Here is a 16,978-nt window from a genome sequence, read left to right as displayed (position 1 = left end):
CATAGCCTGAACTCCCATCATGCCCTGCAGCGACCAACTCCGTGATCGCTACAATACTCTTCACCACTAGAGGGCAGCACAGAACTTTGCCGGTGAAATGTAAAGTGACAGACGTCAGTGTGGTTCATCTCCACCTCCTGCTACCATCTTGTATCAAAGTACTGTGTCAGTGACAGTGATGGAGAAGTTTTTGAAAACCAGGATCTCAGCTCTTCATCCATCAGGTCCAGGTTTCACACTGAGGGAGGCACTATTAAAAAAAGTCCTTTGTTTCTGGATTTACTTGATTCCTGTTGATAAAACTTTGATGAGAAAGACTTTATATTGTTAATAGAGGCTACAGAGTTTCACATTTTAACATTTCCGGGTGGTGGTGTGCCTCCAGATTCTTCCAAACAAAAAAGTGTGTCTTGCTTAAAAAAGGTTGAAAAACACAGTAATAGAGGACGAGACACACTCCAGATATTTCCCTGCTTGACCACGGTGGGTTATTTGCGCGGCGGGAGGCGGCTAGCAGCCGCGGCGGCGGTAGAAGCGGCTAGCCGCCTCGTTGGGCCGACGCTCTGCTCTGTTGTTTCTCTAAAGAGAAGCAGTGCAGCCCGGAGCCGTCCACCAACATTCCTGTCCCATCCTTCACTTGTTTTGTCCTGCTGGTGGGCTCTTTGTGGACGGCGACCTTGAGGCCCGCGCAATAAAGCAGTTAGCCACTGCCGCCGCCGCCGCCGCCGCCGCTCAGGACCGTCCACTTCAGGTCTTCCGTTGAGGAAAAACACAGTGTTGATGGCGAGAGAAAGGAATGTCTGGTGAAGGCTGCGTCACTGAATCATCTGTCTCATGGAGCCGTGACTCACTGGAATCAAACTTACAGAATGTTCTGTACAGATCGTATAAGTGGAGTCATTAGCAGGGTCTCCAGGGTGTGTGTGTGTGTGTGTGTGTGAAGTGGGGGGGTGTGATTGCGGGGGGGGGGAGGGGGGGGGAGGGGGGAAGGACGGGACGGGCCTTTCCTCAGGAAAACATATCACCTTCCACCACAATAGAGTCCGTCAGGAAACCACAGGCAGCCACATTGCTCTCTGGAGTCACAGAGGACTTTCAGACACACACACACACACACACACACACACACACCCACACACACACACACACACACACACACACACCCACACACACACTTCCCAGCCTGGCGGCTCGCTCAGCAAACAGTCTCCAGGATGACACTGGACTGAAGCACAGCGAAGCGCCGTCGTCAGGTGAGTCTCTTCTCGCCGCACCGAAGCTTTAATTCTGAAGGAGTCCTGCCGATTCCCTCACCATGTGTGTGTGTGTGAGAGTGTGTGTAGCGGTTTAATCCGCTGCCCGGCCGGACCTGCCGTCCACACGTGTTTTATTCTGAGATCAAACTGATCCTCGACTTTCCTCCGGAGACGATCTGTGGTTGAATCAACCGTTGGGTTTGATTGTTTGTTTTTTTTTAAATCATCTTTTCTCTAAGATGTCTGTTTAATAGAAAAACAGGAAGTTAAACGTGGAAAAAAAACAACGTGATAAAAATATGGAATTTCATGAAAACGTTCCCGGACGCTTGACGTTTTGTCGTCGTGTGAATCTGAAGGAACAACGACTTTTACAAACGGAGGTTTTCTGAAGAGTTTTTCTTTATTTCCAGTGCAAAACATCCAGATCTGATGAAGTTGGTTCACATTTGAATTGCAGTGCAATTTTAGACCTATATAAGGTGTATTACAGGAATTATGTGTAATGAAGGAACCAAAAGAAAACTTTATTGTGTGACAGAGACGCATATAAGTAATAAAAGAATAAAAAAAAGAAGATTCCATTAGATTAGAACTCTATTGATCACCTTTGGAAGCAAATCTTTCTATATAATCAATATATCCATGCATCTGTTTTGACTGTTTAAGCAATTTTGTTTTCGTTTATTCATTAAAAAAAAAACGTGTTTGCCACGTTTTGTTAGTTTTTTTTATGTTGTTGTTGTTTTATTAGGCTGCAGGAAAAGTGTCGCTCTCAGAAAACTGCAAAAAAGAAAAAAAAGAAAAGTACCACAAAGTGCATCAGTTTGCATCCTGAAGAGCTCCCGGGGAATTGAATATTTCAAAAAGGGAAAAAAAAAATAAAAATGAGCATGAGAACGACGAGCAAAGTCCAGTCAGGAGTCCAGAGGCGAGTTTAATACCTCAAGTTCTTTTTTTTAATTTCACAAATGTGAGATTCTCTCTTGGTGTTTCCTGCTGGACAGAAACTGTCCAGAGGACAAAGTCTTCAATGGTTCAGTTCATCAAACTGGACTTTAGACGGCAGGATTGTTGGGTAATAAAGTCACTTGGCGGCTCTGAAGGCACATTAAAGATCATGAATCTGCTCACTTCCTCACAACACTGCAGCTTTATCAACAAACGAAACAGAGGAATTCTAGTTTTGTGGAAAATGCAGCTCAGAATCAATTAACATGGAAAACAATATGGCGAGAGTCATATTTTAAATCTGCTCTGGTTCACTTATATATTTAGTTTATATATCCTTCATAAAGTTTGCTTTTAGACACCTTATTATCGTTTATAGATACAATAAACTGTATTAATTTACAGTGTGCAATCAGCCTAAACGTCAATAAATTTGGAAATAAAAGAAGAAATTTATTCCAGAAACATCTTTTTCTGGCCATTTAAGTCAAAATCTAATTTAAATGTGAGCTACTGAAGAACATTAAGCTCCTTTTTGATAACAATTCTGATTTACACTGTTTTAAAATAGATGTTTAATGTTAAACTGAAAAAAATGCTTTTAGATTTTTAGACTGGATTTTCGGAGAGTTGGGTTTATTTTTTTTAAAATCTTTTCTCATTTTCACAGATTGAATTGAAACAGGTTGAAATAAGGGAACGTCCGGTGATAATTACGGCTGCAGGAACGTTCCTGGTTTGAAACTGCAGGTTTTTCTATCTGCAGTTTGCATGTTTGCTCACGTTTCTGTTGATATTGGTAAAATAAAAACACAAATCTTAAGTCTCTTCTCATTTGCAGACTGCAATCTGTGATCGATGTGACCTCTCTCTCTCTCTCTCTCTCTCTCTCTCTCTCTCTCTCTCTCTCTCTCTCTCTCACTAAGTGGCTTTTTGTTCAACACGTGTCGCCGCAGCAATATTTTGAAGGCTTATTTCCTCTTTGCTTGGTTAAAGTTCCTTACATAACCCGCATGTGAAAGGATGTTTTGGATTCGCGTTACATAAACTGTCGCACGTCTGACAAACGGCCGGAAAAAACAAAACTGTCAACTGTCATGTACTGCGGGGAGTCGTCAGTCAAACGGGGACGAGGCGCCGTCACGTGGCTCCAGGCCCGGTGGCTCCAGGCCTGGTGGTTCCAGGTCCGGTGGTTCCAGGCCCGGTGGTTCCAGGCCCGGTGGCTCCAGGCCCGGTGGTTCCAGGCCCGGTGGCTTCAGGCCCGGTGGTTGCAGGCCTGGTGGCTTCAGGCCCGGTGGTTCCAGGCCCGGTGGCTTCAGGCCCGGTGGTTGCAGGCCTGGTGGCTTCAGGCCCGGTGGTTTCAGGCCCGGTGGCTTCAGGCCCGGTGGTTCCAGGCCCAGTTGTTTCCAGGCCCGGTGGCTCCAGGCCCGGTGGCTTCAGGCCCGGTGGCTTCAGGCCCGGTGGCTTCAGGCCCGGTGGTTTCAGGCCCGGTGGTTCCAGGCCCGGTTGTTTCCAGGCCCAGTGGCTTCAGGCCCGGTGGCTTCAGGCCCGGTGGTTCCAGGCCCGGTGGTTCCAGGCCTGGTGGTTCCAGGCCCGGTTGTTTCCAGGCCCAGTGGCTTCAGGCCCGGTGGCTTCAGGCCCGGTGGTTCCAGGCCCGGTGGTTCCAGGCCCAGTTGTTTCCAGGCCCGGTGGTTCCAGGCCCGGTTGTTTCCAGGCCCGGTGGTTCCAGGCCCGGTGGCTTCAGGCCCGGTGTCTTCAGTCACGACTTTACGTTTGAAACCGTCCGACGATTTCCTCGCTTCCCTTGTGTTGCAGTTCGTTGAGCCACCAGTTTTGCCGCCATGCCGATTCTGAAGAAGCTCCCGGGAAGGTCCAAGAGCTGCCACGAGTTCCCCAGGGTCAACGGGGAGCTGATCCTGCCCCGCCTGGACCTGGACCTAGACCTGGACCTCCGGGACCTGAACGACCTGAACCACCTGAAGGACATAAACAAGGGCCTGAATCCCTTCGAGGACGTGGACCTGGACGAGGACGAGCGGAACGGCGGCGACCGGGGCCTCATCATGGGGGAGGTCCGGGGGAACCTGCAGCTCCGCTCGTCCCGCGACGGGGAGGAGGGGGAGAACGAGGTGAACGCCGAGCGGCACGGCGCCGGGAACCCCAAGGCGAGGCCGCTGAGGGGAACCCTGGAGCGGATCTGCGGCGTGTCGCCGCTCAAGACTCTGGGGAAGCTGGGCAAGGGGCTCCGCATATCGGGGCGCAGCGTGTGGGGCCACAACCCCCCCCACTACGGCCCCGGGGACTCCAACTCGCTGCCGGCCGAGAGGGGCGAGAAGAGGAAAGGACTGCGCCGGAGCTCGGAGGGAATTATGACGCTGCTCCGGTAAGGAGGGATGAGGGAGGGATGGAACTCTGCCGGCAGCGTCTCGGTGAAATGTGTTCCACATGGAAAGAACCTATATAAACATATATGCTTTAATATAGGTTTTGATATAGGTTTGTTAATACATGTGACATATATAAAATTGGCCGTTTTCCTATATTATATGTGCATATATGTACATATAGGTGTACACCTATACATGCATACAGGTACCTATATAGGTACATATATGCATGTATATATGTGTGCATATATGCACCTATATGTTCTTCTTGCATAATTGTTTTTTAGTTGGTTCTCGGTTATTGCCTTGATAATGTATGACAGTTGCCAAAGTGATATATATATATATATATACACACACACACACACACACACACATATATATGTGTGTGTGTGTGGAAATAAAGAAGCAGTACAGGAGACCTATATGGCCTGTATATTGGATTGGATATTCACATATATGCACCTAAATTTTGCCTATATGTGGCATATATACGCATGTATGCAGCATATATATTGTCATATATGTGCATATAAACTGCTTATATGTTTCATATATGCGCATGTATCCTCATATAGGTTCTTTCCACATGGGGTGTTCCAGATGCTCGCGAAAAGGCCAAATTTACTTTTCTATCGTCCAGAAGGGGGGGTGGGGGGGGGGTGGGGGGGGGGGGGGGGGGGGGCAAAGACCGTCTTTCCTTTGGGTTCCGATTCGATTCGGATTTATTCGAGTCGATAAAGTAAAGAAGGAACGAAAGGAATTTCTGCATTTGCGGAGCTTCCGAGTTCCAGGGGCGGAAAGTCCCTCGCTAATCGAACGGCACATATAGTGTGCTTATTTCCTGTTTGGTTATGTAATGTGGAACAGCAACCTGTTGATCTACGGAACCTCCTTTGTTTGTCACTGACATAATGTGTACTCGCTGTGCTCGCTGAATGGGACTATTTTTAACCGTCGTCCGCGGCGGCAGCGTCACACATGGAAAGAACCTACATAAACATATATGTTTTAATGTAGGTTTTGATATAGGTTTTTAATATATGTGACATATATAAAATTGGCCATTTTCCTATATTACATGTACATAAATGCACAGATATGTACACATATACGTGCATACAGGCACCTATATAGGTACATATATGCATGTATATATGTGTGCATATATGCACCTATATGTTCTTCTTGCATAATTGTTTTTTAGTTAGTTCTTAGTTATTGCCTTGATAATGTATGACAGTGGCCAAAGTGAGATATGGGCTCTATATATGTGGAAATAAAGAAGCAGTACAGGAGACCTATATGGCCTGTATATTCACATATATGCACCCCAATTTTGCCTATTTGTGGCATATATACACATATATGTGCATATAAGCTGCTTATAGGTTTCATATATGCACATATATCCTCGTATAGGTTCTTTCCATGTGGGGTACGGCATTCCAAACATAGCTACACACACACACACATTCCCAGTGGCGCTAATGCTAATGCTAATGCTAACGCTAACCTCACGCTCTCGTTGTGTGTTGTTGCTGTTGGGCTGTGCGCAGCTTCACGGGCCGACGCAAGGAGGAGCGTCGGGAGAGCCTCCCCTGCGGGGACCTGAGCGCCATCGGCGAGGCGGAGGCTTCCAGGCGACCCTCCTTCCTCAGGATCAGCTTGGGCAAGTTGAAGAGGGAGTCCATGTCGGACAAAGCCTCCCAGGAGACGGAGGAGGAAACGGACGAGGACGAACCCGTGGTGAAGAAGCGAGAGCCCCTCTCAGGTAATCACGGGCGACCCCGGCCCCCGGAGCCAAGGGGAAGCTTCAAACAAGGTTTTCATCACAGGCATCGGTTGAACCGTTTCTGTTTGCCTTCAAAACATCTAATAAAAAAAAACCAGAAAGCGAGAACAAGCAGGACAATGCTGGTATTGACAGGTCACACCCTCACAAGAATTGACCCTCACATCTCAGTAAAACTTTTACTTTTACTTTGCGTTTGAAACTAATCGCCTCCTGAAACAGACGTTACTGACGTTGGACACTTTCCATGGGAATTAAGGGAAATAAATGGGAATAAACCAGGATTTTACTAAATGAAAGTTTAGCGCCTCATTGGGAATTTAAATATAGTTGTTTAAGATATATTTGAGCATAATCCAGAGCTAAAACAACCAGATTTTCATCCTGATGGAGGGATGGTTTCATGCTTTGTAGAATTTTTGGACCAAAGTTTTGAGCCCAGAGCAAAAGACTATTTGAGCCTGTAGGCAAAGTGAAATAAGTGTTGATGACATTATGGGACAATTATTTTTTTTTTTAAACAAATTTGATGCATTATTAATGTTTAACTTACAAATATCACATATAAATATTAAGGGTGTTGAATTGTTTCCACAATGCAGCTTCAAAACATAATCGATTTTAATGAATATTTAAAAAAATCCATTCTTAACTTCCCATGGAAATTTACCCTTTGCAGCCACGTCACAAGATGTCAATTGGTCGAGCTTGTCGTCTCCCAATCAGAAGGTTGTTGGTTTGATCCTCATCTGTCAAAGTGTCCTTGAGCAAAACCCTGAACCCCAAATTGTTCCCAATGAAGGGACGTCACAATTAAGCTGCTTACACGTCAGCTGTTCTTTCTTAACTTGATCAACAGAGACTCTGCCACATCCCGAGTTAGAGGGCAGTGGATTCATCAATTTTTCATCTTATCAAGAGGTTTAGTTCCTGGTCAAACATCAACCTTCAGATCGATGGAAGTGAAACGTGAGAATCCGTGAACCGTTGTCTCTCACCTGACAAGTTGTATTTTGCGAAACACTTGCGCTCTTACTGTCCCATGAGAAGGAATCTTTCATTCATTTGTCTGATCCCCTCGTTATCCACGTTTACTGGAAAACCTGAGCTCGGGTTCAATGATCTTCATGGCTCGTTGACATTCTAACCTTATTCAGTCGCTGCTTTTCAATGAGGAACGTCGATCGTTTATGTCTTAGAGTTTCTCGGGCCGACCGTACCTCTTCATATACGACTGTTTGCTTATGAAGTGAGGGTGGGAGACTTTACTGCTGCCTGTCCAGCCTCACCACTGCTTCCTCTCATTTATTGACTCCCTGATGAGAAGGAGAGGTCTCCAGACCCCTGAGTCACTGGGTTCACTCTCAAGCAGACTGTGCAACCAGGAAATGACCAGACTTCCTCCTCAACCCCAGGATCCTTCAGACAGAAGTTCAACCAATCTTCTGTTTGCAGACTCTACAGGAACCTCGCTATTAGGAGAGGAATGTGTAGAATGAGGAACATGTAACCCACATTTTCATGCACACACATGAACTGAAAACAGACAAGCCCTCCACCCTCTGCGTTGCTGGTCCCCTGTGTCTTGTTACTCTTGCAAAACAAACTCCTGTTTCCTTCTTGCGCCCCACAGTTCTGGAGATTTTACAGCTGGTCAACCACCGGGACCTCCTGCTCGCCGACACACACATCCAGGAGCTGGAGCGGGAGTGTGAGCTGCTGGCTCTGCTGCCAGCCACCTCCACCCCCAGCCTCACCCCGCCCCTGTGCCCCAGTACCCCACCTGGCATGTTCCCGCTATCGTCCGTGTCCCTGGACGAGTCCCTCAGCTCCAACGCCACGCTGGACTCCGGCCGCAGAAAGGCGAAGGACGTGGAGCTCCTGTATGAGGCGCTGCAGAAGGAAATGTGGGATGTAGTGCGCGAGTCCCTCCGTCAGCCCAGCGCCGGCCCCAACCTGGGCCTGGTGGTGCTGGTGATTCAGCAGGAGGAGCACGCTGACGCCGCCTGGGCTTTGAGGGAGGTGACCAAGCCTGAACGAGAGCCCCCGCTGGTGCAGCCCAGCCAGCGTCCCCGGCGGCTGAAGGTGAAGTGGAGGCTGGCGGTGGCGGAGGCCGCCGACTGGAGCCTCCCGCACCAGATGGACACCCAGGCGGGCCAGCTGGCCTCGTACCTGGAGCGCCTGAGGAGTCGGATGGTGGACGACCTGGACGCCGCCAGGAGGAACGCCATTGCCATTTACCCGGAGGAGTTCGCTGCCTTCCAGGTGTATGTGGAGAGTTACCATCGAGCTGTGGCCAAGCGTCTCCGGACCATTACCTGCGGCCCGCTGCAGATCACCGACGTCTACTCTCTACTCGACTGGTTCTACAACATCTACAACAGGTTGGCGATGGCAGGATGTTTATGGGATGCTCCAATGCAATGAGGATGAGTGTGTGTTATATCCATTGATCATTTTCCTTTCAGAGACGTTCTGGGAACCATTGGCACCACATCACCCATCAACTACTCAACCCTGGAACCGATTGTCCCTCAAGAAACAGTGGACAGACTGGAGCAAGACTGCATCAGCATAGTCAGGGTGGGCAAAATTTGCTGCTTCAGCTTTTAATTCTCTAGAAATCTGGAAAGACCAATTTTAATGTCATGCTCTAACTATTAGGACAAGGTAACAACGGAACTGATTCAGGTCCTGGATGAAGAGGAGAGGCGATGGGCGCAATCTCTGCACATAGAAGAATATCAGTCACACCTGGCCCGCTCAGTCATCCAGGTACAACACAACTGCACAGTATTCCCACAGCGTGGGTACATTTCTCTTGGACTGGTATGGATATATGGAGATAATTCCTCTCGTCTTTCTCCATCCCAGAGGCTGAAGGTGGACTTGGACAGATCCACATCGGTCAATCAGTTTCTCGGCGCCAGAGTAGCTCGCTGTAGTCTCATCGGATTGGCCGACTTTCTGTACAGGTGAGTTTGTACAAGCGGGTCACCAAATCACATCAGAGTTACAATAATAATCAAGGAATCAATGCAAAAGGCCGTAAAAGCGTCTACAGCTCGGAGTCCAACCGTCCCACCATGCATATATCCATCATTTCACCTATTTTATACACACACTTCATATGTATAAGACAATTCTCACGATGTCTTTATGCGTCTAGTTTCCAGAGGAAGGTGGAGATGTTTCATGACACTCAGGCAGAATTTGGAGATCGAGGGGACGGATATGTTTCCAGGACCATCGCTCTGGTCAACTGCTGCCCCCCTCTCAGGTAAACCAACAGCACCAGTGATCCCAGTGACCTGGATGTGTTCAGAGAGACTTGTAGCCAATACCGAAAGTTTCCTGATACAATTTGTTTAACCTTGCAGGTCCTTTGTGGAGCGCTGCAGGCAGTGTGACCCACAGGGCAGCGAGGACCCGGCGCAGAGGGCCAACTCCTCCCTGGACAGGATCATCAACCAGTCGGTCCGGGTTCTGACCGACAGGCTGTTCGAGCACATCAGGGTGAGGACCAGTCCACACCGGATTGATGCGGGCACATGGGGAACTCCATTAGCCGCAAACTCGAATTGTCTTTGAAATTCAGAATTAGGAAAAGCTTGAAGACCGAGGGGTTCCACGACCCTGCAAAGTTCAGAGTGCGAAAATATCTTGACTTTGCGTGTCTGAGCGTCGTCTGTTGTCGTTCCAGCCTTTCTTTGACAAACTCATCAAGAGGAAATGGCTGAACAACACGGAGGCCTTCGAGGCCATCGAAGCCCTCATCAAGCAGCACTTCAAGAAGTTCAGGAGGATGGACCCTCCACCCTACCAGGTAGACACAAAACAAAACAAAAGTGTGTGATCGGTCAAATCTGGTGGTACGAGTGGATCTCTGTCCGCTGAATCCACCCATCTGAGCCGTCTTGAAGTGAGCGTATGGAAGCTGACCAGTTGTCATTGCTGTGGCTGACAGACGATGGTGGGCGAGGTGCACCGGCGGGTCCTGGTGGAGTATGTCCGAGCCATCATGCGGGGACGGGTCATCTGCACATCCTCTAAGATGAGGAAGAGGATGGCTTTCCGTCTGCAGGATGAGGCCAAGCAGCTCAAAGGGCTCTTTAAGGATCTGGTGAGTCTGCTTTTTAGACACAAAACATGGACGTTTCCTCTTTCGATTGCCTTCCTCAGTCAAGGTCAAGACATTTTTTTTTTGGGGGGGGGGGGGGGTCTTTTAATATTGAGTGTCTTTGCAAGAAACACTAAAACACTCCCTATTGTAAAAGTGGAAATCTGATTCATACAATTCGATCTTGCAGTTTTGAGGAAGATGCTGTTTGTGATGGATGCAGAATCTTATTTAGGATTGTAACTGTTGAATGAACAGAAATATATGACACCTCTGTAGACTCTGTGACAACGGATCACTTTTATATACTCGAAATGAACTCTGGACTCTTTGAATATCGACACACTTTTTGCACAAGGGATTGTCCTTGTATGAGGCAGCGTTTACTTAGTGGATTGTGCAGTGAGGATTTCTGGTGCAGAATTAACTTGATGATCACCAACATCCAATACTGACAATCAGCCTTCTTCTCTGGACAAACAGATTTAATACTGATTCTCAAGATGGACTGATGACAATACGAACTAAATACTAAGATCATGGTTGAAGAATGTGTTTTAAGGTGCACAATTTCTCAGTGCAGTTCTTTCAGAGAAATGAAATGAGACACTTTGCCCCTTCAAATTTTTTATTCTTATTTGAGATAATATTACTGGAGCAATTAGCAACTTTTTGAAATGTGTTGTTGCTATCAGATAACAAACTACCTTGTTTTTTGCCTTTAACATATTTTATGTCGTCTGTGTTCTATTGCAAAAAAATAAATAAAAATATTGGGCAAATGAGAAAATATTAAATTATAAAACAATTTCGAATAGATTCTGTGGTGATTTAAATATGGAGTTGGAGCGATATTAGTGTGAAAACGATTCATGTTATAGATGTTTATCTCTGGTATGTGTGGGATTAAACAAGGTGAAAAGCACTGAAAAGCAGAATTGATGGGTTTTGGTTCCTCGGGGAACATCGACTGATCCCAAACTGCTGATTGTTAGAAACCCGGAGCCGAGCTGGCCGGGGATGCAGAGTGTGATAGCGGTGAATGGAGCCCGACCCGGGAACTTCCTAGGTCAGGAATAACTCAGACGGTGTTGATACAGGAGGGAAATCTGAAAAATGGCTGCCGTCAGTGAGATGGAGATGGATGAACCGGGCTTACGTTAGCACTTGCCAGAGGGGGGAAGAGGGTGTAAAACAACGAGGGCTGACAGCGTGGCATTTGCCCCCTTTCTGTGTGCGAGTTCAAACAAGTGTCCGTCACCTCGGCTGACAACAGGAAGCCGCTGTGTTCGGAAGGAACTTCCCGTTCCTGTCAGCTGGCCGGCTTTGATGTGGCTCTGGGGCGGCCTTGATGGCCTTTTTTCACCGAGGAGCCGGGGATGAGGTGTCCGTGGAAACAGGGAACTCGAACTGGACGGGGGGGGGGGGGGGGTTAATGGTTGTCTAAAAAAGACGTAGTTATTTTTAGTGAATGCCGAGCCAAAGAATTCAGCTTTCTTTTTCCTGAGACTTTGTAGGAAAAACAAGATGACGGAAAAATAGACAGTATCTGTTTTAATCTTGGTAAATGAGCCAAACCTGGCATTCGGACGTATTAACCTCAGGAACTGAAAGTATAAACACAGTCTTGATCGAGGGTCCGTCCACACCATGAACCCGGTTCACCTAAACCAGTTGCTTCTGGCCTGTTGTCCACATGAGGCGGTTCTAGAAGCGTGAAAACAGGTTTTTGTGAACCGAGTGGGGGAATTCTAAAACCCCGGCTGTCGGTAAAGTCGGTAAAGACGATCATCTGTGGAAAAAAGATGATGTGGAAATAAGATGATGACCCCCATCACCAGCTGCACCCACCAAAATTTAAAAAGAAGAAAAAGAAAGGTCGGAGTTACGCGATGCACCTGAACGCATCACCCATGTATCGACTGCATGAATCTTATTAAGTCGTAAAAATCAATAAAGTAACGGTAGAGTTCAAAGCGTGTGAAAAGAGTAGAGGCTTATAGTCCGGAAATTACGGTACTTGTGAAACGCTAACTGAAGTCCACTCCAAACGATAGAAACACACAAAAAAATCTCGATTTGGAATCTCTCTTGGAGAAACTAGAAATATATTGCTGGTCTTGTCTTTTTTGTTAATATTTACCATGCACAAAATGATTCAATACAATGAAACCATATAACTCAGTCATTGTCAAAATGTGGCGCATTTCCCTCCGCCAGCTGACGTAAGTTCAGCTAGCATCCAGATCACGGAGCATCTTCCTTCCACTTGCATGGGTTGGTTCAGATTTTGTGTTGGCACGGCTCGGTAGTGATTGTTGTCCCTCTTGGCGCTTCAGGAATCGACCTCGTCCTGGTTGGACAGCATCATCTGCCACCTCGCTGACATCATCCTCCTGGAGGACACGCCCTCCATCCAGATGGAGGTGGCCGTCCTGGTGAAAGAGTTTCCCGATATACGGTAAGGCCCCTTGCCAGGATTAAGACGAATGAGACATTGACGTTCGCTACCGGGAAACATGTCGGGAAGCGGATCCTCTCCGCAGCGGTTCCCCCCAAAGGCGCCGTTTCTTTTCTGCTTACTGCTACACATTCCCCGTGTTGTGTTTGGCCCTGAGCCCAAGCAAGAAAATGTGAGACTAAGTATGGGTTATTTTTTTGGTCACAATGGATCAAAACAAGGAAAAGGGGGCACGGAAACATAACTTCATTAACTTTGCTATTTTTGGAGAGCAGCGCGGGGCTGTTTTGAGAATGGATGAGGCACCGAGGCCTCTGGGGGGGGGGGGTGGGGGGTGGTGGGGGGGGGGCTTGTGTTCAGGTGACGGATGGTGACCTACGGGCCTCGGCGTGACGCAGGGCCCTGCCAGGAGCAGACAGGAAGCTGCTGCCGAGTACTTCCGGTTCCTGCCACCCTGCAGGAGACAGACTGGTGCCACACCGAGAATCAAAGAGGGCAGGGTGTGGAGGGGAGCGCAAAACATTGGGGGCGGCATGCTAAGTCACTGCTTCATGGCTGGATTGTTTATTACATGGCAAACCCACCCACCCCCTCCAACCCCCCCATCCCCCCACCCCCGCTGGTATTTTAGGAGATCAAAAGCCACAGGGTCTTCCTTGAGTTTTCTTGGGAATTGATTTGTTTAGCAGGCGTCTATCCTCTCACGTGAGGCCTAAACATGGATTTATATCAGCAGTTCTTCCAGCTCTAGTTCCATCTTACTATAACAACGACGCATGTCGACATGCATGAACAAAGGTTCTTTTTATCAATTGTTTGTATTTTGTGTTAATCAGTACCGACATAGGATAACTGCACAATTATCCTGGACATCATATTTGCCAATTAATCTCCAGACACTTGATATCAAATGACAGGCTCAATATAATAGCCAAAATGATGTTTGCGAAATTGTTGAATTAGATAACTGGAACGTGTGAACAAAAAGTACTCCCAAAATGCAGCACGGTGGTATCAGCACTTAGCGCTCTCACCTCAGTGTGAGAAGGTCCAGGTTCAAATGCCGGTCGGGGCCTTTCTGGGTGGAATTTGCATGTTTTCCCCGTGGGTTTCCTCTGGGTACTCCGGTTTCCTCCCACAGGCCAAAAACATCCATGTGAGGTTAACTGGTGACCCTAAGGTGCCCCGAGCTGTGTGTGTGTGTGTGTGTGTGTGTGTGTGTGTGTGTGTGTGTGTGTGTGTGTGTGTGTGTGTGTGTGTGTGTGTGTGTGTGTGTGTGCCCTGTGACGGACTGGACACTGTCCTGCACTCGCCAGGTGGCGAATTGATGGATGTGATGTTATGACCTTGATTGGAATTAGTTTTGATTGGCAACTTTAGTTCACTATTTAGCTGATCCCCTCAAGTGAGGCTGCATAAATGTGTGTGTGTGTGTGTGTGTGTGTGTGTGTGTGTGTGTGTTCCTGTATTTATGCTGTTCCAGGGCCTCCTGTGGCGTCGTACAACTGACACGAGGACATCAATAATTCTGGGGACTAATAAAATTCTAAAGGCAAAATTGTCGATGTTTTGGGTAAAAACATGTTTAAAGATCAGATTAAAGTCTAGATTTGGGAAATATTAGTCATGATTAATACACAAGCATTAATTGTGAAGATTACTGAAGACTCATCATTACTGTAAACAACATTTATAAGAAATAGAAATGTAAAACTCGCTAAATCTCTTTGTAATTTGATTTAATTTGTTAATTATTAAAATATTTGCCGATTTTAAGTAGTGTGTGCATTTAATAGAAACTCTTGCGGTTCAACCTTAACAGTCGAGCATCCTCCACCTCGTCAAAACCGTTTTGTAAAGCATTTCAGCTCCACAAGGTTGTTTTATAGTTCGACTTCCCTCTTTGGGATTCGACTCATGAATGTGATGAATTTCCCGTCTCGAAGAGATTGAGTGGTTTTGTTTAGGCTCACTTCATTTTTAGCAGTTGATTGTTTTCTTAATTTTTTTTTGGGGGGGGGGGTGGAAAAATCATCTTCCACAGAAACAGAAACAGATGTGTCCTATCAATTGTTTCATGTCGGCTACGTCAAACCAAAGTTTTGATTTCCAAAAAAAGCCTCTGTGAGTCACAGAGTTGTGTTACTCAGAGTCATGACACCTTTCGGTGGCACCAAACAGACCTGATTGCCATTAATACCCGTCTGTCTGCCCCCCCCCCCCTCCTTCCTCCCCTGTATCCTTCCTCGTGACAGGAAGAAGCACGTCTCCACCCTGCTGAACGTCCGCGGGATGATGAGGCAGACGGAGCGCCAGGAGATCCTCAACGTGGTGAAAGACTTCGAGTGCAGCGGCGCCCTGGTGTGCCGGGACCACGCCCTCTTCTCCGACATCCCCGTCACCTCGGAGGTGCACTGCATCAGCCTGGGCTTCCTGCGCCTCGCCATGACCGTCTCCAACTGGTTCTCGGAGCACCGGCCGAGGCGGCGCTGCCGCCGCGGGACGGGCGGCGGGGACGCCGCGCCGCCGCACGCCGAGGAAATGGAGGTCGCCGCCAAGCACCACAGGGAAGACTAGCCGCCGGCGCTGTGGCGGAGCGGCTCGCGGGCCCGCTGTGGCGGATGTAATGACGTGTACGTGCACCTTGACCCGAAAACAAACTGATTGTACCAACGATTACCAACCACCGATAGAAACTTGACCTCAGGTACTGCTCGTACTGTACATGCTCACTGACTTGCCAACGTTTCCCCTTCTCCTACGGGGAGGAAATTTGAAAGCGACTGCATTGTCGCCAACAACTTCGCCTTGTAGTATTTGAAGCCGTCGTATGCAGGTAAACGATCAAATATCAGCAAAAATGTAATTTGTTCACCACCTTTTAGCCTTTTATTCTTCCACATTATTGCACAAAGAACCGTCAGCAGAGGCAACGCAAGAGGACCTGCAGTGTCTTGTCGTTCAACGTATATGTGCCTCGTTGTATCCTGCAGTATTTAGAGCGGAGGTTGAGCACAGTTCATTGGTTTAGGAGTCAGAAGAGTCATCAGAATGGCCCCAAGTTCACTGGAAAGCAAGAAGGACTGAGCGGCGGGGGATTGACGTCAGGAGATCCAGAGAAGGACTGGATCCACAGAAAGGCTGTGGACGGAGCAAGTCGACCGAGGAGAACCGGTGCAGAAGAGTCTTTTCTCTCCTTGCGGCACTTTGTATGAAGAGATAAACTTTAAAGATAAAGATTTAAAACATACATAAATAAAAGCATGCATCAACTGTCTTACTTCACCTTTAGCGAGAGAAGGACACTCATGGAACAAAGCTCTGCACAGTCCTGCATGAATGGTTGTGGTGTATGCAAATGGGAACGTGTTGAACTCTCACTGTGAATTAAATGGATCTGTTGCTGGAAACTTAATAAAAACCCATTGATTGGGCAGACTAAACACGTTAAGCTGCTTTGTTGTTGTGAATTGAATTTGTGTGTCGCTGGAACCGCCGCTAAATTCTGGTCAGAAATGCTATCTCGTAGCCTGTACAGATTTATAAAACAGGTTCAAAGACATTTTAATTCAAACACGAACCTCGATTGTCAACGTTACAATGTTAGACGGATGAATGGAAAGATTGTTTAGCAGTGATTTATAGAATATTATTGAAATAACTGAGAAAAAAACTGGATGTCGTTCTTTTGTTTAAAAATATATATATATAGTGAGTTACTTTCAGATTAGTTCAAGTGTAATAAATGAAGATTTTAGTGATGATTGTATCTTTTGAACATCTAAATATGATGATGACTTTGTGATGGAAGTGCATTTAATCCGACAAATGTTCCTTGTCATAAATTGTACATGGATGCAATCGTGGCCTGCTTGGTAGAGCGGTTGTCTCTCAACTGGAAGGTTGCGGGTTTGATTTCCCTCCACATCCACATATCAAAGTGTCCTTGAGCGAGACACCGAGCCCCAGATTACTTCCAACGGATGGATTAAGTGCCTTGCAGGGCGG

General features: G+C 47.3%; 1 protein-coding gene across 1 annotated transcript; it reads left to right on the top strand.

Annotated features, from left to right (window-relative positions):
• The first annotated feature begins 1,134 nt into the window (after positions 1-1,134).
• Positions 1,135-16,416, top strand: exoc3l2a (exocyst complex component 3-like 2a). Its single transcript, XM_080509089.1, has 13 exons — positions 1,135-1,253; positions 4,023-4,590; positions 6,154-6,368; positions 8,023-8,773; positions 8,858-8,972; positions 9,054-9,164; positions 9,264-9,364; positions 9,559-9,669; positions 9,770-9,905; positions 10,093-10,215; positions 10,357-10,512; positions 12,849-12,970; positions 15,226-16,416. Exons 2-13 carry the CDS (start codon positions 4,049-4,051, stop codon positions 15,545-15,547), a joined length of 2,805 nt encoding a protein of 934 aa, XP_080365215.1. The 5' UTR covers positions 1,135-1,253; positions 4,023-4,048; the 3' UTR covers positions 15,548-16,416.
• The last annotated feature ends 562 nt before the right edge of the window (positions 16,417-16,978 follow it).

Source organism: Blennius ocellaris (genome assembly GCF_963422515.1).
Source record: "Blennius ocellaris genome assembly, chromosome: 14".
Lineage (NCBI taxonomy): Eukaryota > Metazoa > Chordata > Actinopteri > Blenniiformes > Blenniidae > Blennius > Blennius ocellaris.
This window is presented reverse-complemented; position numbering and strand designations above follow the sequence as displayed.